At 41.2% G+C, this 24,297-nt stretch overlaps 1 protein-coding gene across 13 annotated transcripts in view; it reads left to right on the top strand.

Annotated features, from left to right (window-relative positions):
- Positions 1-23,301, top strand: part of LOC117516901 (mitogen-activated protein kinase kinase kinase kinase 4-like) — a 122,535-nt gene extending 99,234 nt beyond the window's left edge. For 2 of the 13 annotated variants that reach the window (XM_034177823.1, XM_034177862.1), the window contains 16 exons: positions 135-235; positions 1,256-1,395; positions 1,662-1,756; positions 1,931-1,939; positions 4,559-4,737; positions 5,907-6,015; positions 6,411-6,671; positions 11,876-11,993; positions 12,979-13,149; positions 13,378-13,521; positions 16,348-16,482; positions 16,612-16,712; positions 16,812-16,961; positions 17,047-17,206; positions 18,905-19,044; positions 20,243-23,301. In XM_034177823.1, the coding sequence (XP_034033714.1) occupies positions 135-235; positions 1,256-1,395; positions 1,662-1,756; positions 1,931-1,939; positions 4,559-4,737; positions 5,907-6,015; positions 6,411-6,671; positions 11,876-11,993; positions 12,979-13,149; positions 13,378-13,521; positions 16,348-16,482; positions 16,612-16,712; positions 16,812-16,961; positions 17,047-17,206; positions 18,905-19,044; positions 20,243-20,326 (2,097 nt within the window). In that variant the 3' untranslated portion in view covers positions 20,327-23,301. Of the gene's footprint in view, positions 1-134; positions 236-1,255; positions 1,396-1,661; positions 1,757-1,930; positions 1,940-4,558; positions 4,738-5,906; positions 6,016-6,410; positions 6,672-11,875; positions 11,994-12,978; positions 13,150-13,377; positions 13,522-16,347; positions 16,483-16,611; positions 16,713-16,811; positions 16,962-17,046; positions 17,207-18,886; positions 19,045-20,242 lie in introns of all 13 variants that reach the window. The other 11 variants (XM_034177816.1, XM_034177832.1, XM_034177801.1 and 8 more) reach the window with 11 other exon arrangements.
- The last annotated feature ends 996 nt before the right edge of the window (positions 23,302-24,297 follow it).

The raw sequence follows: 24,297 nt of genomic DNA, 5'->3' as shown, positions 1-24,297 counted from the left end.
TCACATTAACTGCAATGCAAGATGTGCTCACACTCTGCAGCTAAAACATTTATATTCAGTTGCTAGTTATTTTATTGATGGGTTTCAGTTTAATCGCATCTCTCGCACACATTCTGTGAATCTGTTTCCTCCAGGTACCAGTAAGGACCACATCCAGGTCTCCGGTACTGTCACGGCGTGAGTCCCCTCTGCCGTCACAGCCCAGCAACCAGGGTGGGCAGAGGAGCACTGGCAGGTAAGTAAATCGGTCTTAGTTAGTGATGGGTGACCCATCATATCGATGAACCAGTTTGAAATCTACCTTTGGTTAAAAATATGTCAATACTAATATATCAGTTACAAGCAGGGAAGTCTGTGTGTGTGTGTAAAATATATAATATATATATTTAATATATAATATAAAGATTTTTGGCAAAACCACCCACAACTAATTTCCATTCATTTGGATTTCAGTAATCATTTCTGTGCAGCTCTGATCAGCACTGCAGCACAAAAGCCCGACATCTGTGTGTTATTCTCAAATTTAATATTTCACATTTGACAACTAAAGCTGCTCTTACACCTGAATGAGTTTTCACAGGCAGAGTCACGGCTCTGTACATGTCCATTGACTTCCTCAAACAGCTCCTGCCTGGGTGCATTCAGTGCCACGTGCTTCCCGTGCAAGCACATCTCTTGGCAAAAGTTGGAAAAGGTTGGATTTGATAAAACACAGTGGACCAACACCAGCAGACGAAATATGTGACACAAAATATTGAAATCTTTCACAATATTCAAATTTTTTGAGATGCATTTGTATACTCCATACTCAGCTCTTCATATCTTGCAGTAAGTCTTTCCTTACTTTACTGACAAACTGGATACCAATGTGTGTGTGGATCCTAAACCACATCAAATGTACAAGGCAGCCAGGAGTCCAGCTGTGCTTTCAAAAAATGTTGAACATATTCAGGCTTAACAGACCTTTCTGGAGTTGTGCTGATCTGTGCTGAGTAGCATGTCAGCAACCCTGGACGCGCACACACACAAGGTTGTGAAAATGCTGCACTGAACTCGACTAGGTGGAGGAGCTTCTTAAGATAATGGTCTTTTAATAAATAAAATATAGCTGGTATTGGGTGTGATGTCATCTAAACATCAAAAATTATTATTTTTTTATGGCAAATTGTAAGAAAAAGTAAATCACATCATTGTACTGTGAATTTTATTTCTACTCTGCTTGGTTATTAATTAGATATCCCCCCCCTTGTGACAGTAATGTGGAGCAGCGCCCTCTGTGGGACAGAGTTGAGAAGCTACAACCCCGACCAGGCAGTGGTAGCTCTTCTGGTTCCTCCAACTCCAGCTCCCAGGCCAGTTCTGGGGACCGCTTCAGGCCACGCTGTGAGTCCCCTGGTACTGTACTCAGCTGTACTACTTTATCTCTAAAGACTACGCGTGTGACTTTATAACTACTCGACTGGCATCATGCTTACTACATTACATACACAAGGAACTGCAGAAAGCGATTGTCTTGGTTCTCAGTTTGGTGTTATATCTTCCTCTTCATACTTTAATCATCTTTGTTTGGCTCCATACCAGCGTTTTTATTAGGTTTTTAGCTGTTTTCATTACTTCTTGACTATAATTTGTTCATAACTTCCTTATTTGTTTCCTCAAAGCTTCCTCTAAATCTGAAGGTTCACCTCTCCAGAGACCTGAAAATGTTCCCAAAAAGCAAGATGACAAAAACCTGGCCAGGCCCACCCGACCAGCTGTAAGTGCTTTCCTGCTAAAGCCCATGCTAAATTAGTCTGACTACAGAACTGTTGAAACATTTTCTATACTTTATGTCCTACATTTTCTCTGCAAACTGCTCTTAATTATTCAACCGCCTGATGGGTGCAACTTCACAATTCTAATGGGTCGTGGTTGTTTGGGGACCTCTTAGGTTGATGTGGTAAGATTAAGTGAGACTAAATATTCATGCCATTACTATGCTTGTGCCATTGCATCAATCTGTGCATTGTACGCTCAAGATTTTTGATGATTTTTGTTCTTCTTGCTAAATCTGTGTTACACATAACGATGGCAAGTCATGAATGCCACGAAGTATACATTCTTGGCCGCTTATAGCGAATGTGATGATTTGAGGCAGAGGGGTCAGGTGTCCTCAAGAACTGCTGCAACCTGTTACCACACATTATGATTAATGGCACGTGTTGCTGGAGAATTATCAGGAACCATTATGCATGGTCAAGAATAACGTTCCGTGCTGTTGCGCTCTATCCTGTGTAACAGTGCATTGTTAAGTTCTGCCACATTGTGAATGAGGCGAATTGTCTTCTCTCTCTCACACACACACACACACACACACACACACACACACACACACACACACACACACACGTATTCATCCAACTGTCAGTTGCTGAACAATTCAGATCGCTCCAGTTTGCTCCTCAAAATCCACAGCAGAAGAACTTTGTGATTGCATGCTTAGTTGGGCTCTGTGCCATGGAGTGGGGCAGAGAGGAGGAGGAGACTGAGAGAGCCATATGTGTGGCTCCACACGGCTCTCATCTTGCTCGTTTTCCCACACATCAGGCACATGCAGCAGGTGGAACACCTGCAGGAGCGTGCGGAGGAGCATTGGAACGAGACTTTTAACCGACTTGGCGTCACTGTCCTTCTTCAGCACACTGCAGCAATGAAACTGAATGTGGTGCAGCAGGGTTTAATTGTGCGTACATCAGAGAAGAACGCTGTCACGCTCTATTAAGGATCACCACTAATCAAGATGGATCGGCACGCTCACTTGCGACCTCCACGACATGAGGCAAATGAGGGTGGTGCGTGACATTCATGGAAGATTTTTTTGACACCCAAAAACATGCTCCATGAAAATCACGCACCAACACGCACTATTAAGAAACCTATTCAGATGTGTTAAGACACGTTAAGAATGTCAGGAATGTGCCAAGAATGACACAAATATGACATTCGTGATGCGTCCTGCCTATGTGTAAACGCAGCATTATTCTGCCTCATGCCTGCACTGTTCTGTTTATTGCACTAGAAGAATTTGCGTTCACAGGATTTAATGCACTCACTCTGCTCCAATTTCCCTTTTACTTTTGAGAATGGCACTTACTTCCAACAGGTGTAGTTGATTCATAAACCGTATACCTTTGTGGAACATCTCAAAAGTATCTCTCCTTTGTTTCCTGCTTGTCACTGTTACCACAAGACCACATTAAGGGATAACAAAGGAGAGCAATCAGAGGATCAACATTGTTGCATTAACTGACCATAGATCCTAGCTACTGTTATGGCCAAGATTCCACAGTGAAATATAGGTGAGCATATCTCACCTATATTGGCCTCTCTTCATTGGCTTCCTGTTAATTCTAGAATAGAATTTAAAATTCTTCTTCTTACTTATAAGGTTTTGAATAATCAGGTCCCATCTTATCTTAGGGACCTCGTAGTACCATATCACCCCAATAGAGCGCTTCGCTCTCAGACTGCAGGCTTACTTGTAGTTCCTAGGGTTTGTAAGAGTAGAATGGGAGGCAGAGCCTTCAGCTTTCAGGCTCCTCTCCTGTGGAACCAGCTCCCAATTCAGATCAGGGAGACAGACACCCTCTCTACTTTTAAGATTAGGCTTAAAACTTTCCTTTTTGCTAAAGCTTATAGTTAGGGCTGGATCAGGTGACCCTGAACCATCCCTTAGTTATGCTGCTATAGACGTAGACTGCTGGGGGGTTCCCATGATGCACTGTTTCTTTCTCTTTTTGCTCTGTATGCACCACTCTGCATTTAATCATTAGTGATCGATCTCTGCTCCCCTCCACAGCATGTCTTTTTCCTGGTTCTCTCCCTCAGCCCCAACCAGTCCCAGCAGAAGACTGCCCCTCCCTGAGCCTGGTTCTGCTGGAGGTTTCTTCCTGTTAAAAGGGAGTTTTTCCTTCCCACTGTAGCCAAGTGCTTGCTCACAGGGGGTCGTTTTGACCGTTGGGGTTTTACATAATTATTGTATGGCCTTGCCTTACAATATAAAGCGCCTTGGGGCAACTGTTTGTTGTGATTTGGCGCTATATAAAAAAAATTGATTGATTGATTGATTGAAATTGACCACTTTGTCATAGGAATCTGATAAGAGGAACACAAAAGCCACACACACCTAGTTTTCATTTTTCCAGAATTAAATATACTGGCAATATCAATACAGTCACAACAGTTTTTGTATTTACTGTTGGTTGACTTGAGGAGCATGTTGATATCAAGCCTTTATTATCGCTGAGAGGTTGCATGATATGAGGAGAAATAACATCAATGCTGCTTTCAGGTTGTCTAGAAAATCACAGCATCTAATGCATCGATTCACCTGAGATGTGGCAATTTATTTAAAGTTATTAAAGCAACAACACTTGCTCACACCATTGGTACTTTCTGTTAAAGTAGTTGGTAGATAAAAAAATAATTTAAAACTGGTAAGTGATTATTCTAAACAACCTGAGTTTTGCTAAAGTGTAGACATGTATGACTCCAAGGTGGTTTTAATGGTTCCTTTCAGGACCTGACTGCTCTGGCCAAGGAGCTCCGTGCGGTAGATGATGTGCGACCACCACACAAAGTTACTGACTATTCCTCCTCAAGCGATGACTCAAACACCACTGATGAAGAAGATGATGAGGAGGTGGATCAGGAGGCTGGAGAGGAATCCACCTCAGGGGCTGAGGACTCCAGGGCCGGGTAGGTTCACCTACAATGATCGTGTATAACTACTGTGGAATGCGATTTAAGCCCTGGTGACACGGCACTAGCGAAGGACACCAAAGCTAAAACAAAACAAGAAATTTGGACTTATGTTGACTTTCGGAGACATCGTTTAACCGTTGTCCAGTTTTGTTTCTGTAGCTGGCACTTCCTCAGAATTTTCAGATTGTTGAAAAATGTGAACGTCTTGACGGTTACAGCGGAGCTGCAGGTGTCTGTGGACAGCACAGACTCGCTGCAGAAATGATCACACGCTGGCGCTTTGTTTTGATTTTGTTTAAAAGCATCAAAGTCACTGTTCGCTTCGTTTTTGTTCGTTTGGGTCTTTTATGCATTCTGCACTCGCAGGCTTTGTGGTGATGGGAGAAGTCCAGGCTCATTCGCCCAATTTTCTCGACTATTTGTGACTTTGGGACTTTTTTCCCTTCGTTCAGCTAACACTGGGTGCTAACTAGTTTGTACTCTTACATTTAGAATGAAATAAAAATGTATTTTAACTATATCCCACCACTATGTACATGCTAAGATACAGTTGTGTTCAAAATAACAGCAGTGTGTTTAAAAAAGTGAGTAAACCTCAAAATCTTTATAACAGCTTTTACTTACAGATACGCAAATGCATTGGGAACACTGCACATTCTGTTCCAAATCAAAACATGAACATTATTTCTTTGAATTCATGATGTCTAGATGACTTTTACTGAGAGTTTAAAGGTTGTCATTTTAGAAGTTTTAATGTATAAAGCCAGAATTTGTTTTCAAACTTTTTCATATCACTGTATGTCAAATATATATATATATATATATATATATATATATGTGTGTGTGTGTGTGTGTGTGTGTTTTAATGTCTCATGTCCTTATTGTTAAATTTCACTTTGACAGAACACAAAATTCAATCCAGATGTATTATTCTCACTTTGAATTAAATAAAACTGCTTCACTTTGTCATTTGAAAGAGGAATATGCCTAATCAAGTTAAAGCTTTACATATTGAATTTGCATTTACTTTACATTGCCAAAATATTAATCTTAACGCAAGGGTCCATTTTTCAGTGACAGTCAGAAACCTTGCATGGTTTTCCGGCATGAATGTTAGCCTGGGTCTGGTTTAGAATTTGAGATATCTTGACTGGTTTCTGCAGGAGGCTGAGTAATGGGGAGGCAGACTCTGCCAAAACCATGCTGGTTGAAGACTCGGAGCGTGACCAAACCACCACCCCTTCCAAAGACGGCACACTGGTCATCAAACAGGTAGGAGGAGGGGACAGGACTCAGACTTCATTGAGATTTTCTATTTTTTAATTTTTTTTTTCTTTTTTTTTTTTTTTGCACCCTTTCAGATATGACAGAATGTTCTTGTTGATAGATGTTGTTTGTTCCATGTTACTGTCTTCACTTTTTTTGGCTGTATAATCACAACGTGTTCAGATTTAGTTTGAAAGTTCTGTTGAAAATAACCAGCCCAGCAGTGGCAGGTTGGCTAGTTGAGTGAAGCTGATGTTTTGTATGATGATGTGGGCGTAAGGCAACCTTTTTGGGGAAATAGAACAAACTTGAGGATACAAAGCTGCAGGCTAGCAGAACTAAAGCTCCTCCATCACTCCACCTGCATGTTCGAGCCAAAGTGTTGCTGTTCTTGCTTCCAGAGCACCGTTGACATAAAGCGGTTGGTCAGTTTCTCATCCTCGGCTATCCCTGGTCATGGTCACAGCCTCCCAGAGAAAAATGGCTTTGCCGGCCGCGTACACCATCTACCAGACCTTATCCAGCAGAGCCATCACTCCCCTTCCTCTTCCACAACCATTCTTTCCTCCTCCTGCTCTTTCCCTTCCTTCCCCGCATCATCTAGCAATGCCAGTCCCGCCATATCCCCACAAAACCCCCCGGAGAAGCTCACTGTTGTAGAGGTACGTCACCTTCACTCTGTCAAGACGAACAACGAGGATTGGACTGTTGTAAAGTGTTCAGACGTGTGCAAATCCTTAAGACTCAAAAGACATTTGCAAATCATTCTTGATTTTTTTTTTTTTTTTTTTTTTTTTTTTTTTTTTTTTGTGTATGTCTATTGCTTGTCTTCAGTGGGACTCTAGTATTTGATCACTGTCAGTAGAACTGACATTAATGTGCCAATTAATGATAAAATCCAGTGACACTCTTCAAATAGCTCATGTTTAAGCATCATGAATAAGTTAGGATCCAGGTGAGCAGTGCTCTTACCAGACTTACTTTTTCTCATATATATTCTACAAATGAGCATGCAAGTTAAACAAAATTCCTTTCTATTTTTTAATAGCACGGTATTTCTCCCACACTGCCCAAATGTACACACATGCACACACCCTTCAACAATAAACTGACAAAGATTGCAATCAACTACAGTAATATATATCTACGGGGAATCCCCAGCACCAATTCGGTTCACGTATTTCCTTGATTTAAATGCCTGACCTTGAATGGGGTCTGACTCATTTAATGACCGGGTCAAAACTTCATCTGGGGGGAAAAAAAAAAGTGCCTGCCTTAAGTAAGTGCCGGCCATTATTATCACTTACTGAGGCGTTGCTGGGCCGGTAGCATAGATTTACATTTACACTACCTGGCTATACCTGCCTGCAGTAACGGGCGGGTATCCCAATACCCACTGTGCATAAACTGATGACGTCATAGCGCACACAGCCCAAGAACTGTCCGCAGAGGAAAAGATGAAAAGGCGAGAAGTGTGTGTTGGTCCCAGTATGGATATTACAGATGATTTTCTCATGGATAGTCTGACAATGAACAGCAGCCAAAGCAGCCAGCTTGATGAGGACACCCTGGCAAATTTGGAGAGCAGCGTGCACCAGCCAACACGACAAAAGTTAAAGTGAGCCAACTTTTTACGTATGTTTGCTGGGTGTTGCGCGTTTTGAAATGACATTAAATATTGTTAATGTGATTCCACGTGTTGTGTATCTCAGTAAGTGATAATAATGCAAATAACATGCAGTTGTCGTGCGGTATGCATTTTCAGAGGCCCGACGTCTATGCCCAGTCACCCAAAATGACCGATATTTGCCCGAGTTACCATGTTATTGTGGTTATCATTCTTGTTTCTAAGTCCACTGCGGAGTGCTGCCTTAAAATCCTAAAGCCTGATTTATGCTTCTGCAACTCCATAACTCTGTGGCCATGCAATGACGTTGATGTGTGTGTGACCCTTTTAAAGTTCTCCATCGCGACTTAATGGTAAATGGACTGCATTTATATAGCGCTTTTCCATCTGCATCAGACGCTCAAAGCGCTTTACAATTATGCCTCACATTCACCCCGATGTCAGGGTGCTGCCATACAAGGCACTCACTACACACTGGGAGCAATGGGGGATTAAAGGCCTTGCCCTTAGTGATTTTCCAGTCAGGCGGGGATTTGAACCCATGATCTTCTGGACTCAAGCCCAACACCTTAACCACTAGACCATCACCTCACCCATCACCATCACCTCCCCCCTGACTTAATGCAATTTACAGCAGGAACAGCAGCCTTTTCTGGATCAATTTGTCCCTCAACGAGCTTTAATGGGCATCATTTCCCATGTTCACCTGTGCACAAATTATTGCTGAAAGGGAAATCACCAAGTCCATAATTTTACTTGCAAGACACCAATAACACAAGTCTCTTATAAGTTTGATACACAAACACAAAATAGATATTGTCATGTTCAAATTTTTACTGCCACTTTTATTTCAGAAACATTACCTGCTTTTGCCCCCGAAGCAGTCTGGTATCTTGTTTACATGTTTGTTTTTGTGCATGTGTATAACTACCACATGCATACAGTGCCTCAATGTTAATAGACTTAAGCTTAATAGCAGCGCCAGAGCAGTAGTATTTATTTATTTATTATATTGTTTAGTTGTTTTGGCAGTATTATTTATTGTTCCAAAATGTAGTACTGTGCAGAAGAAATATGCTGAAAACGTGTAAAAAAAAAAAAAAAAGACAATCTATTAAATACGTAATACTTACAAATAAGTAAAATGTTTGAGCACTTTTTACCTTTAATTTACTGTTTGTCTAGTGGAGTTGATCAGAATCGGGTTGTATGTTAGTTTAAATTTATTTTTAGCTCTTATTTAGTGGTGTTTGGAAACTATTTATACAGACAACACATACAGATAAATCAAGGGCTTTTTGTACTTGCTGATTATTTTATTTAATGCAGTAAAATGGGAAGGAATCCTATTTGAATTTAGTATAATATGAATGTATGTAGTCCAAATTCAGTTTAGTGTTGATCCACTGAAGAAAACCAAACATCAAACACTGTTTTTATCAAAAGTGTCTGAAACCTTTTGCACAGTACAACATTTAATTTTAAAATTCACTCCCTGTCCCACCAGCAATGGTGCTTTGGTGACCTCTGCTGTCTTAGAGTTAAAATATAAATACATAATTGTTGTGTTTAGTTTAACATTTGGGATGACGTAATATGCAACTGTTTGAGTCCGAACTATGGTGAGATTTACTTCAAAAGTTAAGTAAAAGTAACATATTAGTGTTTTTGGATGAGATTAGGAAATGTCTAGATCATCATTCAGACATAACAGGTTTAGCAAAGTAAATTTAAATAACTATATGCAAATGTTATTTTGTCTCACGCTACTTTCAGTTACTGTCAGTAGTTTTAGGTAATGTTAACATTCATCACCGTGTCTCCACATCTCGACAGTCCAGTCCTTCACTGTTGGTCCGAGCCTCTCCGCACCCTGTCCTTCCCCGTTTGTCACCTCCTGGCTTTACTCTGGCTCTCCTCTGCCCCCTTCTGGCTTGATGGTTTGACTCTTAAGTGGCTGCAATTCTTCTGCACCTTGCTACATATACGAGGTCTATTAGAAAAGTAGCCGACCTTATTATTTTTTTCAAAAACCATATGGATTTGAATCACGTGTGATTACATCAGACATGCTTGAACCCGCGAGAGTTTTTTCACGCCTGTCGGTTACGTCATTCGCCTGTGGGCAGTCTTTGAGTGAGGAGTGGCCCACCCTCTCGTCGATTTTTTTCATTGTTTAGGAATGGCTCAGAGACTGCTGCTTTGTTTGATCAAAATTTTTTCAAAACTGTAAGGCACAACTGAGTGGACACCATTCGATAAATTCAGCTGGTTTTCAGTAAAAATTTTAACGGCTGATGAGAGATTTTGGTCTGGTAGTGTCGCCGTAAGGATGGCCCACGGCGCCTGACGGCGATCTGCGCTTCGAGGCGGCAGCGTCTCGCCGTTTCAAGTTGAAAACTTCCACATTTCAGGCTCTGTTCACCCAATAAGTCGACAGAGAACAGAGAACTTTCAGAAGAAGTCGACATGAGTTTATTCAGACATTCCATTGTTAACGGACATTTTGTAATGAAAGAACATGCGGGCAGAGTCGCGTGTCGGGCCGGACCCGACCGCGGGGGGTCGCGACAGGAAAAACACCTCCGTTGGAAACCTTAACGGGCAAGTTGGAACATGCCCAAGCTGTTAAACGATTTCTCAGTTACTCACTTGTTTAAAGCCATCAAAAGCCGCCTGAATTTTACAAATGGTTTTCAACACGGAGGTGTTTTTCCTGTCGCGGCACACACAGATTCACCGAGTCGTCACGGAAACGACTCGGCGAATTTGCGCGCACGTCTTTCATTAAAAAATGTCCTTAAACAGTGGAATGTCCGCATAAAGTCCTCATGCCGGCCTCTTCTGAGTCTTCTCTGTTCTCTCACGACATCCTGGGTCAACAGAGCCTTAAATTAGGATGTTTTTAGGTCGAAACAGGCCGGCGACGGCGCCTGGAAGCGCTGCATGACGTCCCGCTCTGTGGGAAGTCCTTACAGCGACAGAAACACCCCATAATCTCTCATCAGCTGTTAAACCTTTCACCGAAAACCAGCTGAATTTCTCGAATAGTGTCCACTTGGATATTCCTCACAGGTCCAGAAAAAAGTTTGATAAAGCAACGCGCGCCGTCTCGAGCAGCGTGTGAAACAAAGGAATTCAGCCGAGAGGGCGGGACCACATCTCACTCAAGGCCTGCCTACAGGGAAATGACGTCACCGACACGCGTGGAAAAAACTCATGCATGCGCACGAGGGTTCAAGCATGATTGGTGTAATCGCATGTCATTCAAATCCATATAGTTTTTTTTTTTATAAAACTGCCGGTTAGTTTTATAAGATACCTCGTACTTGTGTCGCTGCTAATATGGCTCCTCGTATTTGTTGAGGGCAAACTAAACGGGAGTTGATTTGCGGTGAACTGCAGTTAAACGTTTCTCAGCATCGCAAAAAAACCCAATTTGTTGTTGGTGTTGCAGTGCCAGCTTGTCTACCTGTGGTAAAGTGGGACTGTAAAGACTATAAATGAGCTACTGGCTTGAATACTGCCTACACCTGTCTTGCACAGTGAAGCTTCATTGTGGGTGATGGAACAACAGCCTTCTTCTCTGCGCTTTATTACAACCATGTATTTTCCTTTCACGTTTCACAGCAGGTTGGCGAGGTTGTTTCTCATTTCCTTTTAACACGTGCCTTTGCTGCATATGTTGTTTTGTCTTTCTAACAATTCTGTCCTTGCCGGCTTCACAACAGCTGACAAGACTGCATGCCAAACTCGAATGAATGTCATCTTTTCATTTCAGTTGATATAAATTTGAACTGCAGTGCCAAGAATGTGTTCCAGGTTGCTTGTCATTACAAATGTAATTTGAGTGTCAGGTTTTTACTGCACATAGTTAAGCAGAACATTCTTTTACAAGGCCCCTGAGGTAGAACTGTAACTCATATAGTTTGAGCTACTCTAGTTTAAATCAACAGCTCTGATTTACAGTCGGCTTTATTCGTTTGCTGATGGGCTTAAAAGTTTAATCAGTGCAATGTAACACTGGAACAAAGTTTATTTATCCAGGCTTTGGATAACATACCAAACCACTGCATTTCTGACTTTTTTTTTTTTGCCTCCGTTGTCTGAGTAATTTCATTTCAATTCTGACACCACAGAAACTAGTTTATAATTATTATCACAGAATAATGTGACACATCTTAATAATGATGTTACTTGTTCAGGAATAGTTTCCATGTTTCCGTGCATGTATTCCAGAGCCAGTCAGAGAGCAACTCCATGTCCAAACACAAGTCCTCCTCTTCCTTCACTCCATTCATTGACCCACGGCTTCTACAAGTCTCGCCATCCAGCGGCACCTCCCTCAACAACATGGGTAGGTTACCTTCGTATAACTATACTAAGGTGATGCCACTGAAGATGGCAGATGTTTGCAACGACTGCTGCTGCATTAAGCTTTTGCCAGGATGTAAATTTGGGTGAATTGATGACTTATTTAACCCTCTGAACCCCACAAGCCGCCAGCGGGTTTGGAAGGCGTGTCATCATAATAAAAAACAAAAATGGGGGGAATGGCAAAATAACACTGTTTATCATAGCTGGGAACTGTAAAAAGAGAAATGATCAACTTCTCAAATTTGCAGTGGTTCTTGAACTCGTCATGTACATTGAATGCTTCCATCAATGAAGGTGAAATCACTAAATTAACTTAATATATTGATCCAGAAATAACTTTAATCTGTATCTAAAAAAAAAAAAAACACCAAAAACCCTTTACATTTTTTTTTAAACTTCATTTTGTTTGTGTTTTCCTTTTACAGGTTAAATGGTTAACACAACTTTAAAATATATGTATTTTTGGTGAAAATAAGTTGCAGCCTTTACTGTAAAAATAAAACCACTTTCAGCATAATGTGATTTTTTTTTTTTTTTTACATTAATGTATATCTGTTTATTATTTAGAATATATTGTCTATTTTTTGAAAATGTTGTGTTAATATGCTGAATAAAATGAGTAAAATAAATGTTATTGTCTTAGTGGACAAAATATTAGAGCTGATCTTTGCAAATGAACCCAAACTTATGTAAATTCTGGGACATGATTCTAAAGGGGCCTGAGGACAATTGGAATAATTTAGCCCTGATCCAAAATGTGATTGATTTAAATAGAGTGAAAATTCAAAACACTTGTGGCAGTGGGCATGCAAACAATTATGACAGAGGTCTGTATATCATATTAACGCACAGATACAGGGCTTTAGTTTGATATGTTTATACTGAAGTAAGTTTGGTTGTTCCCGCTGACGAGTTTTTTGTGCTGTAGAAGAGGTCTGACTTTTGTACGTCTGTGCTCCCATCAGCAGGATTTGGGCAGGATGGACGGCTGGCAGACCCGCTTAAGTCTGACCCATCCCGTAAAGGGTCCGTGGTCAACGTAAATCCAGTTAACACACGACCACCAAGTGACACACCAGAAATCCGCAAGTACAAGAAGAGGTTCAACTCTGAGATCCTGTGTGCAGCACTCTGGGGTATGTTATCTTCAAGATCTGCATTTATTATAGAATCTGCTGGAGGCTGTTCTGTCAGTCAACCATATTTCTGCAGGATGGATGCTTGTAGAACCATGAGGATGAAGCTAGTATTCCTGATCCAAATTCCCTTTTCTCATTACTCTACCAGAATCATCACTGCTCATTTGACTGCAGTTTGTTGGTTTTTTGGGGGGGTTAATTTCTTTATCTTTTACCATCCTCCAGGAGTAAACCTACTGGTAGGGACGGAGAGCGGCCTGATGCTGCTGGATCGAAGTGGTCAGGGGAAAGTCTACCCACTCATCAACCGGCGACGCATCCAGCAAATGGACGTTCTGGAGGGCCTCAATGTCCTCGTCACCATATCGGGTATGATGGGCTGTTTTTTGTGCTAGCAGATAAATGCCAGCTGTCATTATTGATAGATAATGTTCAGCTGTGGAAAAGGAGTTTCGGCTGGAAATTTGATTGAACAGATTAACCAGGCTACCCCCCACACCCCCAAAATAATGGATGACCCACAGCATCACAAACTGTCCATCAAGCAGATTTTTGAACACTTTTGATACACTTGATTTTGCTGTCAGATTAGTTCCAACATTGAAGTTATACACACACACACACACACACACACAACTGGCCATAGTTGGTGCCGTTTCACACACAACACTATTACAAATTGATTCACCTCAGCTGATTTCCTAAAGCAGCGTTCACCTGACTGTATCAAAATAATTACTGGAACATAGGATTACTGTATTTACTCCATTAAAGGCCTCCTCTCTGATAAAAGCCCCCCTTGATTTTTTTTTTCAGCACATTGCATGTAGTGAAATTATGAATTTCTGAGAGAACAGAGTCAAATGAAAATGAAAGTCTTACCTCATTGCCACGAAATCTCATCGACTGTTCTAGTTTTCATGTTGCTTATGCAGCTGTAGTGCCTCGTATTTCAGACTCTTCCCTGTCACGCGAACACCTGCTGTTCTCCTTTCCTGGAACCATTTTATCAGCTTTTCTTTGCTGTCCCGATAACGCACTTTGCTCCCCCCACCAGGCAGCTGTTTTGCTGTTTTGGCCAGGGTTACAAGCTCATAAAGATAAAGATCGACTTTATTTATCCTGAATGAAATTATTTTGCCAGAGTACACAAACAGTATACAGTGGTTAGTTAAATACATGATTACAGAAAGTGTTTGTTTGATTTCTATTTAATACTATCAATCTTTTTTTTTAACAGTAAGTACAACAAATTTATGTGAAATGACTTGAAAATATATTGCACAAGATGTTTGACATTATTGCATATAACTCTGAATAACTGTTCATTATGTATTCATCCTTCAGAAGGGGGAGGAATTATACAGTCTGATTGCCACAGGTAGGAAAGACCTCCTGTGGCATTCTGCGGTGCACTTCAGTGGTTTCAGTCTGTGGCTGAAGGTGGTCTGACAGGATGTCAGTGTGGCATATGCAGAGGGTGGGAGGTCACCTCCACCCAGATGCCAGCTCAACCCCCAGGACAGAGCCAGCTCTCCTGATGAGCTTTTTGAGTCTGTTCCTGTCAGCTGTCTTTAGCCTGCTGTGTCAGCACACTACAGTGTAGAAGATGATGCTGGAGACCACTGAGTGATAACACATCTGCAATATATTTCTGTAGACATTGAAAGATCTGAGACTCCTGAGGAAGTACAGTCGGCTCTGACCTTTTTTATACATAGCATCTGTGTTTACAGTCCAGTCCAGGTTGTTGTCTATGCGGACACCCAGGTGCTTGTAGTAGTCCACAATGTCCACCTCTGTTCCATTGACGATAACTGGGTTCAGACGGGTCTTCTGAAGTCCACCACCAGCTCCTTTGTGTTAAATATGTTGAGCTGCAGTGTCGTTGAGTCCACACCACTCCACAAATCTGTCCACCACACTCCTGTACTCAGCTTCCTGGTCACTGCCAGTGCAGTCTACAATGGCAGAGTCGTCCGAAAACTTCTGCAGGTGGCAGGACTGTGGCCAGAACCTGAAGTCTGAGGTGTAGAGTGTGAACAGGAAGGGAGACAGGACCGTCCCTTGTGGTGCCCCCGTGCTTGTCTTGATGGTGTGGGATATAATGTCTCGAAGTCTCACATACTGTGGGCAGCCTGTGAGATAGTTAGTAATCCAGACCACCAGTGGAGACTCCACCTTCATGTCAAGTAGCTTATTGGAGAGCAGGTCAGGACAGATGGTGTTGAACGCACCAGAGAAGTCAAAGAACGTGACTCTCACAGTGTTATCCTTGTTCCTACACCACTCCCAGACATGTTTCCTATTGACTAGGAAAATCTGAGTGGCATGGTGCTTCCTCTTTTCTGTTTCTTTTGTAACTTTCAGCTTGAACGATGCTGATAACTTTTGCACAGAGCCATTTTATGTAATTGTGTAGCAGCTATTGCATGCATAAAACAATATTCATTTTGAGTCTGTGCTGCTTCTCTTGCATGTATTACGCATGTCCCTATGTGCCATAAAGCTGTATTGTGTACAGCATGCATGCGAACGCAAACTATCGTCAATAAACTCCAACCTTTATGAAAATCACAGGCCCCCCGGGGTATTTAATAGAGTAAATACGGTATGTACATTTTGTTGATGATCTACTTTGTTGTTTCTCAGTAACTTTCTGTCGGACAAATAATAATATAATAATAGTAACCACCCTGACTCACGGCGGAGGAAGAGGAAGACAGAGTTCTTGCTTCAATTTGAAGTCTATTACCTCAGGAGTGTCATTACTGCCGCATATTAGCAAAACCTAAGAATATATCCAGTCTGGATCACATGGGGGGGTTTCCTAGCAACCATTTTGCCAGTCATAACCCGCTCCATGTCTCCGATACAGCTGCCAGACTTGTCTACTCAAGGTTGGCCAAGATGAGCATATTTTTCTCAAATGGGAAGTGTGGCCTTCTCTTATCTTATCCCCTGAGGAAAGCTCTGTCTTTTCTATTTCACATGAAAAACTCTCCTGCATTAAGTGGTCACACTTAAATGTAAAGTTAGCACTATATATATATATATATATATATATATATATATATATTCAGCATACATGATATCAATTAAAAGAAAACACCACATTCTCCCATCATGATAATAATGAAAAATAATCAAGCAAAAGAACCTTTCCAACACTTTCTTTCAATAACCCCCCCGCAGGCAAAAAGAACAAACTGCGAGTGTACTACCTGTCATGGCTTAGAAACAAGATTTTGCACAACGACCCTGAAGTAGAGAAGAAGCAAGGATGGGTCAATGTGGGCGACCTGGAGGGCTGCGTCCACTACAAAGTCGGTACGTTGTTCATGCTGCCACACAAGAATGAAAACCAAAACACACCAAGCACTGTTCAGGAAAGAGCCTGATTGGTTGAGAATGTTTAGTTTTTGATGGACTCTTCATCACTTCTGTTTTTCATTCCAGTGAAGTATGAGAGGATTAAGTTCTTGGTGCTGGCTTTGAAGAACTCTGTGGAAGTGTACGCCTGGGCACCCAAACCGTACCACAAATTTATGGCTTTTAAGGCGAGTTGTGTCCCTGCAGTGATTTGGATTTTTATTAGATTGTTCCAGCCACACAACAAAACGGTACTTCTTTGCTCACTGATTCTTGGTCTGCTTTAGTCTTTCGGTGACTTGGTGCACAAACCTCTGCTGGTTGACCTGACTGTGGAGGAAGGTCAGAGGTTAAAGGTCATCTATGGCTCCTGCTCAGGCTTCCATGCTGTGGATGTGGACTCTGGTGCTGTCTATGATATCTACCTGCCCACACATGTAAGTACTGTGGTGCAGAGTCACTGGGTGACCTCTGCTGTGACAGCAAAGACCTGGCCAACATTTGTTTTTTAACTCCTGTCAGATCCAGACCAGCATTCAGTGTCACGCCATTATCATTTTGCCCAACACTGACGGGATTGAACTGCTGGTGTGTTATGAAGACGAGGGCGTCTATGTCAATACTTACGGACGCATCACCAAGGATGTGGTGCTGCAGTGGGGAGAGATGCCAACTTCAGTGGGTAAGTGAACATTTTGTTCTTACAGTCGCTCGTTTTCTCCATAATGTGATTTTCTTAGCACTGCTCATTTACAGGTGATTGTTTTGCAGGAATGACTGGATTGTACCGGACGTTGCTATAGTGCCTTCAAAAAGTATTGAGCCCCTTGGTATTTCACACATTTTAATTTGTTTATGCCATTTAAAACATAAAAAGTGAATCAGGCTTCTCAATATAAAAATGTCTAAAAATTATCTTCCTTAAACTTAAACTCAAAGAAAATCTCTACAACTTGATATAAATGAATTACAAATATAAAAGCCAAGATGATGGGTTGCATAAGTAATCAGCCCCTTTGGTATAATACCTGTAAATAATCAATTTTATTGCCAGTTTTCTTCAGACAAGTCAGGGGATGGATACATGAACATTTCCAAGTCACTGAATTTGTCTTGGAGTTTATTTACATAAATTATGAAGAAATACAAACAGTATGGTAAATCTGTGTGGAGTAGACAGTTCTCAAAAACTGAGTGACTGTGCAAGAAGAACAGTGACGAAAGCCACCAAGACACTCAGAAATCCCAGAAGGTTACAGGCTTCTGTGGCTGTGATTGGAGAAATTGTGCACAGTGCATGTTTTACATGTTGTATCCCCAGTTATACAGCTTCATGATGAAGTTGAGCAGAGGAGGATTTTCAAAACATATCTAGGCTTGCATCTCAGATGTACCTTCTGGGAAATTGAAGTTAAACTTATTTTTAAGAAAATCCTCTTCTATAGCACCTTTTTGTATTTGAAATGGCATAAACAAACTAAAATGGGTGAAATCCCAATTGGCCCCAATACTTTTGGAGATCACTGTATATTGATGTGGTTCGGTTGACTGACTGTCCATTTTAAAGGAAATGCTAATGCAAATTTAGCAGAGGCATCATCAAGCACGAAAGAAACAGGAAAATACTTAGAAACTGTTTGAAAAAAGCAAATTTTACACTGGCAGAGGAATACTTTTTTTATGTGTTCTGTTAGGAATCTCATCATGAGCCCTGCATCATAGATCAAAATCAGCCATGAGCTGTTTGAGCGGTTGTGCTCTTCAAGCTATAGCGTGTAAGATTTAGAGGTGTGATTTAACAGAAATGGAATATAACATTCACAGCCATTTTCTCATTGGTGTATAATTACCTGCGTCAACAAATCAAAGTGTTTTCATGAACTTAGAATGGGTCCTTCATATCTACACAGGAGTGGACCTTCACATGGAGGCCACCATGTTGCACCATATTGCCAGCAATGGCATTCTGCAACCTCACCACTAGATGACACTAAATCATACACACTGTGTCTTTAAAAATGAGCTTTTTTGCACTATGGGAGAGAACCTTTGACAGTTTACAGTTTATAAATTTGTATTTTTAAATTCATCCTTCTGAGGTTGCAAGATAGTTCAGTGCTACAATACCGTAGGAGAACAAAGGACCCCGTATTTATGTTCCTGGTGCTTCCTGTCTTACTGTATGGTTGGGAGACCTGGATGCTAACCAGTGGCCTAAGGCAACAATTAAATATCTTTAGAATGAGAAACCTAAATTCATTATGTCCATACATATATGCCATGGTAGAAGGCCAAAACAAAAATTTGTTGATGTCCAAATAAATACAGACCTGAGGGTATGAACGTGCACGTATCTGTGCTGGTCTCTGTGTCTCTGCAGCCTACATTAGGTCGAACCAAATAATGGGCTGGGGTGAGAAGGCCATAGAGATCCGCTCTGTGGAGACGGGCCACCTGGACGGCGTCTTCATGCACAAGAGAGCCCAGAGACTTAAGTTCCTCTGTGAGCGGAATGACAAGGTAAGAATACGGCCACTGCAAGACCTTTTAGTTCTTTTTTTCACTTTGATATGCTAACAGATGACCTGTTGCAATCAGCTTTCATTCAAGCAATCATGTTTTCAACTTGGTCTCAGAAACCTTCTGTCAGAGTTTCATGAAACTTGGTTGATGCTGTGACACGGTGCACTATCATTAGCTCCCAGACTTTACTTGACCAAAGATAGAAATATCTTGAGGCTAAGTGCATCCAGTTTAAACGGAACCAGACAAGCTGACACTACACTGATTCTAAATCTTAACTGACTCTCAACAACTTTGGCAAACATTGTGGACAAAGAACGAATGATCATGTATGAAGAAGATGTTAATTTATTTCTTGAACAGTCACAAAAACGATGCCCATTTCCTTTTCTGTGCTTATCTAATGCTAGCCAAGCACTACTAAGTTGAGAACAACTGATCATTGGTTATTTGGTAAATATTTAAAAAAAAAAATGCTGAAGCCAGCACTTGTCTCCCGGAACATCATTGCTAATGAATGAATTGGCAGTCACAGCAACTGGACTGAGCATCTCTTCCCCTCAGAGATGGCAATTATGTCATCTAATGATGTCAGCTGCACAGGAACTATACTCAAAGGGCTGAGGGGCGGGGCCTGTAGAGGATAGAGTACAAAACCTCCAAGTGATGTCTCCTCTCAAGCATAACAATGGATGTTCACCAACATTTCATAAAATGATTCTTGGATGTCTGTATTAATTGATACTTCGGGAGGGGTTGAGCCCTGTGGTTGTGGTCTTATAGTGGGTCACTTGGTGATAAAACTTTCCGCTGTCAGCTGAAAAAAAAAGTTTACTTATGGACTTGCTGACTTGTTACTATTATAGGCTTAACAGTCAGGTGACCAGTAAGGCCTATCGGCTGCCACTACTTAACTGTACAGCACTGATTTTTGTTGGGCAGAAATATCAAATGGAATTTTATTGAATTACTACCAAAGTTCTTACTTACAACAAAGTTTTCGTCAGCAGACTGAAGGAGGTTTGCACGTTAGTGTGTCCATCTGGTGTGCACGAGGCATGAGCACGTTGCAGGATATGATGCTGTGTTTCAGCCACCAGGATGATCAACGTGTGTGTGTGTGTGTGTGTGTGTGTGTGTGTGTGTGTGTGTGTGTGTGTGTGTGTGTGTGTGTGTGTGTGTGTGTGTGTGTTAGGTGTTCTTTGCCTCTGTGCGCCCTGGAGGTGCTAGCCAGGTCTACTTTATGACGCTGGGACGCTCTTCTCTGATGAGCTGGTAGTCGAGACCCCAGTGCTCCGAACACCGTGACGCCCACACCTAAAGCAGCGATTCAACAGATGATGATTGTGACGATGACCAACACCGATGAAGAAGAGAACTGCCTGAAGGAGGAGCATTCCTCACGGAGGGAGCACCTCAGGCAAGCAGACGACATACTGAACTGTAAGAAAAGACGCGTTCGAGCAGGGAGGGGTGGGTGTTCGGCGATGGGGAGGCGCGAATGCCGAAACCCCCGTACGCCTCAACGTTTTCCTCGCGCCAACCCCGACGCCCAACCTTTGAGCCGATTCCCTCTTCTTTCGCCGCGCAGCGTGGGATCTGCTTCCTGTCGATGGTAAATCTGTGTCATAGTAAAAAAAATAAATTCTGCATTGTGTACGTGTGCGAACGCAGGACGGTGCAAGAGACACTGAGCATGTGAAACGAGGGTGTCGGGACGCCAGGAGATGAAATGGAGCTGTTGCTGTGTTGAAGGTGAATACTGTATGCGCCACACTTGTGGGTGTGGCCTCGCTGTTTGTTTGTGTGTTTTAGTCCAGGTCCTGTTCAGGTAAACTTAAACTTCTAGTCCCACCAGGGTAGACATCTGTCAGAAATGTCATTAAATTTGAGCTCACGTCATGGCCTCAGTTTTCCTCCCATAAATGATGCTTGACGTGTAAATCTGCCTCCACTTGTCTTCACTTTTTTGCCTTCTTCTCCTGAAAGTGGAGATTGATTCATTATTTTATATTTTTAAGGGACCTTCTCGATGAATCCATTAAATACAGGGTACTGGACATGAGCTTGTACATACGGAACACATTATCCACACCAGTTCAGACTCCGCCAGACACGCTCTCCACTTTTATTGCCTCACATAGGTTATGTTGGATGGATGTAGCCCTCTTTATGACAGCAGCTAAATTATTTCCACTTTTCAGACACTGTATGGTTGATTTTCTGCATAGAAATCGAGCCTAAGAAGGGAAAATTCTGACATTTATCAAAAATCTACGACTACTTTTTCATGCATTATTCCGTGATAATATGTTAGACTTTTCCTGAATTGGTTTTGTCTTTTTCCAGCTTTTCGTAGAATGTGTTTTAGGATGCCTCGGAGAACAGCTGTGAACTTAAGCGTGAGCCATGAACACTGACTTGGAATTCTGCTAGGTTTTTCAAACAACAAGCTGCGTAATCTGTGTAATTTTTCTGTCATAAATGGGGCTAGGATAAACTGTGAATTAGGAACTAGCAGGTGGCCACTAAGGTAGCATCAGGTGAGTGGAGACAACCAACACTGATGAAGACGAAAGTGAGATGAGCCAATTGTGTTGTCGGCATGGTTACAAAATTTTACATATTTCCAATGTCAACTATTTTTAAACTATCGTTTTGTCTATAAAATGAAGAAAAAAAAATGTCCATCAGGTCTCAAGAGTCCAATATAAAGTGTTCAAATGTCCAAAGTGCAAGGATATTCAGTTTAAGTAAAAATGTAAAAAATTTGTGTATTTTCACATTGACCCTTTAAAAAAAATTGTCTGAATCACTCAATCAATCAATCATTTCAGACCAACAAAAATTCACAATGGCAGTTGAGGATGGACATGAACCATAGCCTGACTGCATTTTTTATAAAAAAAAAAAAAGAAAAAAAAAAAGCTTTGGGCCAGTTATAACTGCCAACCTTCAAAACTTACTGGCCCCCTCAGGAGAGGAATGGAGCACTTAGGGCATGTTTTCTGATGAGGCCATGGCCGACAGCGGCCTGAAATTTTAAAAATGTTCACTTTGATTACAATAGTATAGTTAATGCCATTCAGTGAGAAGATACGAAGATTTGGCACCCACATTTTCAAGGGTGGCCAGTAAATTTTAAAAGTTACTGGCCCCCTGGGCTAGAGGTGGAAAAGGCTTTAATGTCTGCCCCTGCCCAGCGCTCAGCTAAGAGTTGCCTTAGAAGAAGCTGTGTTTGCCTAAAATCCACAAATTTGGATTTTACACCCTGCAGCAACACTTTAGTCTGAACCACCCATGTGAATCAATATTGGACCTTTTCCCCCCATTTTGGGCCAGGAATGACTCATTTGTTTCCTTATTCCAGAGACAAATATTGAGGCAGTTTATGTATCATATCATGTTTTTCTTCATCTCTTCTTCATTTTCTGAAAAAGGCAGCATTTTTGTCTTTGAGGATTTCCTGTCACTTCATGTCTCATTCTGCTGTCGGGATGTAGGAACCATCCTGCGGCTGCACGTGTGACTGAGAAAACTTGACAAAACCAGGCACTAACTCTGCCTGCATAAAGCGGACCATTTCGTGCTGCCTTTACTGTCCAACATGAGACAACCTCAGAGCCTTTAAGTTGCTTTTACTGTCTGATCTGTGAAAAACAAAACGAGGCAGAGGGTCACACGTTCTAATAGCAGTGTTACAAAAACCACTTCAGACAGCGTGAATTATGTGGATCATTATTATTATTATTTTTAAACTCTGACTTCGTTTTTAGCCTTGTTTCTGCAATTTTTAATGATGTAACCCTTCAGATCAGTATGCAACTGCAGTGTTTTTTTTTTTGTTTTTTTTTTCCTGACCGTAATGCACACCATTATGTTGGAAATGTTTACAGTAACAATCTTGTTTTGTCAAACCAACGATATTGATATTTATGGTTATTTTAAGGGCAGCCCCCCGTTTGTATTTTGTATTATTCCCTTTTTGTACTATCATTTAGACGTTTGTGTAGAAGAACGATAGACTTTTGCTCATGACTCCAGAGTGTGACATCACTGATTTCTCTGCATCCCGCTTCGTGGTTGTGTGACAACTGTTGACCAAATGTTTTCTACCTGCCAGGTGACATGTTCTTCAGTCATCTGTTTCAAATGCCTGTCTAATTTATGTCCTGTCTGTGTGTACTATGGGAATTACTGTATTTTCCTGAAGGTCTTTTCCCCCTCATTGAATAAAATCTGAAGTAATTTACAGTGTGGTGTCTGACTTTGGGTTGTAAACTCATTTTAATGCACACTTCCTGTACATACCTCAATTTTGCTGTCTGCCTAAATATTACAGTACCTACAGAGTGAGCAAATTTAATTTGGAAAATTCGAGGTTTAAAAGGTTTCAAAGTGTACAAAGAAGTCAAATCAGTTTGGATGACCATGACCTGCATTTTTGTCTTTGAGGACTTCCTGTCACTTCATGTCTCATTCTGCTGTCAGGATGTAGGAACCATCCTGCAGCTGCATGTGTGACTGAGAAAACTTGACAAAACCAGGCCAAGACCATGACCTTTGGCCAAAGTTTGGCCGCAGAGTCACTGGCATTCTTCTTTTGCATTGGACTTCGATTTATATTCTATAAATGATATTACTCGCGAGACGGAAGGTACAGTTCAAAAACAAGCTCAAGGTCATACTCCTGTTTGAGCTCCCCAAAGGGAGGGGTCTTGTTTTTGTCCTATTTTATTCCTAAAAGAAAGAAACAGGAAACTACATTACTACTATAGATTTTAAAATAAAAAAAATATTCTTTTCAAGTTTCTCTTGGGACAGAATTGACAGTTTTAAAAGTAGCTCAAGGTCATATTCCTCTTTAAGCTCTTTCTCCCCCTTAAATCAGAGGTCTTTTTTTTGTCCTACTTTATCTCTAAAACAAAGGTAACAGGAAATAACACTACCATTCTAGATTTTAAAATAAAAACTTTTTGAATTGTTCTAAAGTAAACATCTAAAGAGATTTCAGCCATGATGATTCTTTAAAAGGAAAAAAAAATGGTGTAGCTCAAACCAGCCACAATAATATTTGTCCTCAATTGTCTGAGTATCAAATTCAGAGTGGAAAGATCACCAACCTCAACTAAAAAATTTTTCCCACAATTTGGAAAGACAAACTATCAATACGACCAGAAGAGGGCGCTGTGATCCACTTCCTCATCTTTAAACGAAACGCATTTCAATATAAAGGTACTTGTATATTTT

This window comes from Thalassophryne amazonica, chromosome 1 (genome assembly GCF_902500255.1).
Source record: "Thalassophryne amazonica chromosome 1, fThaAma1.1, whole genome shotgun sequence".
Taxonomy (NCBI): Eukaryota; Metazoa; Chordata; class Actinopteri; order Batrachoidiformes; family Batrachoididae; genus Thalassophryne; species Thalassophryne amazonica.
Note: the sequence above shows the minus strand (reverse complement) of the source record. Positions and strands in the feature narration are given on the sequence as shown.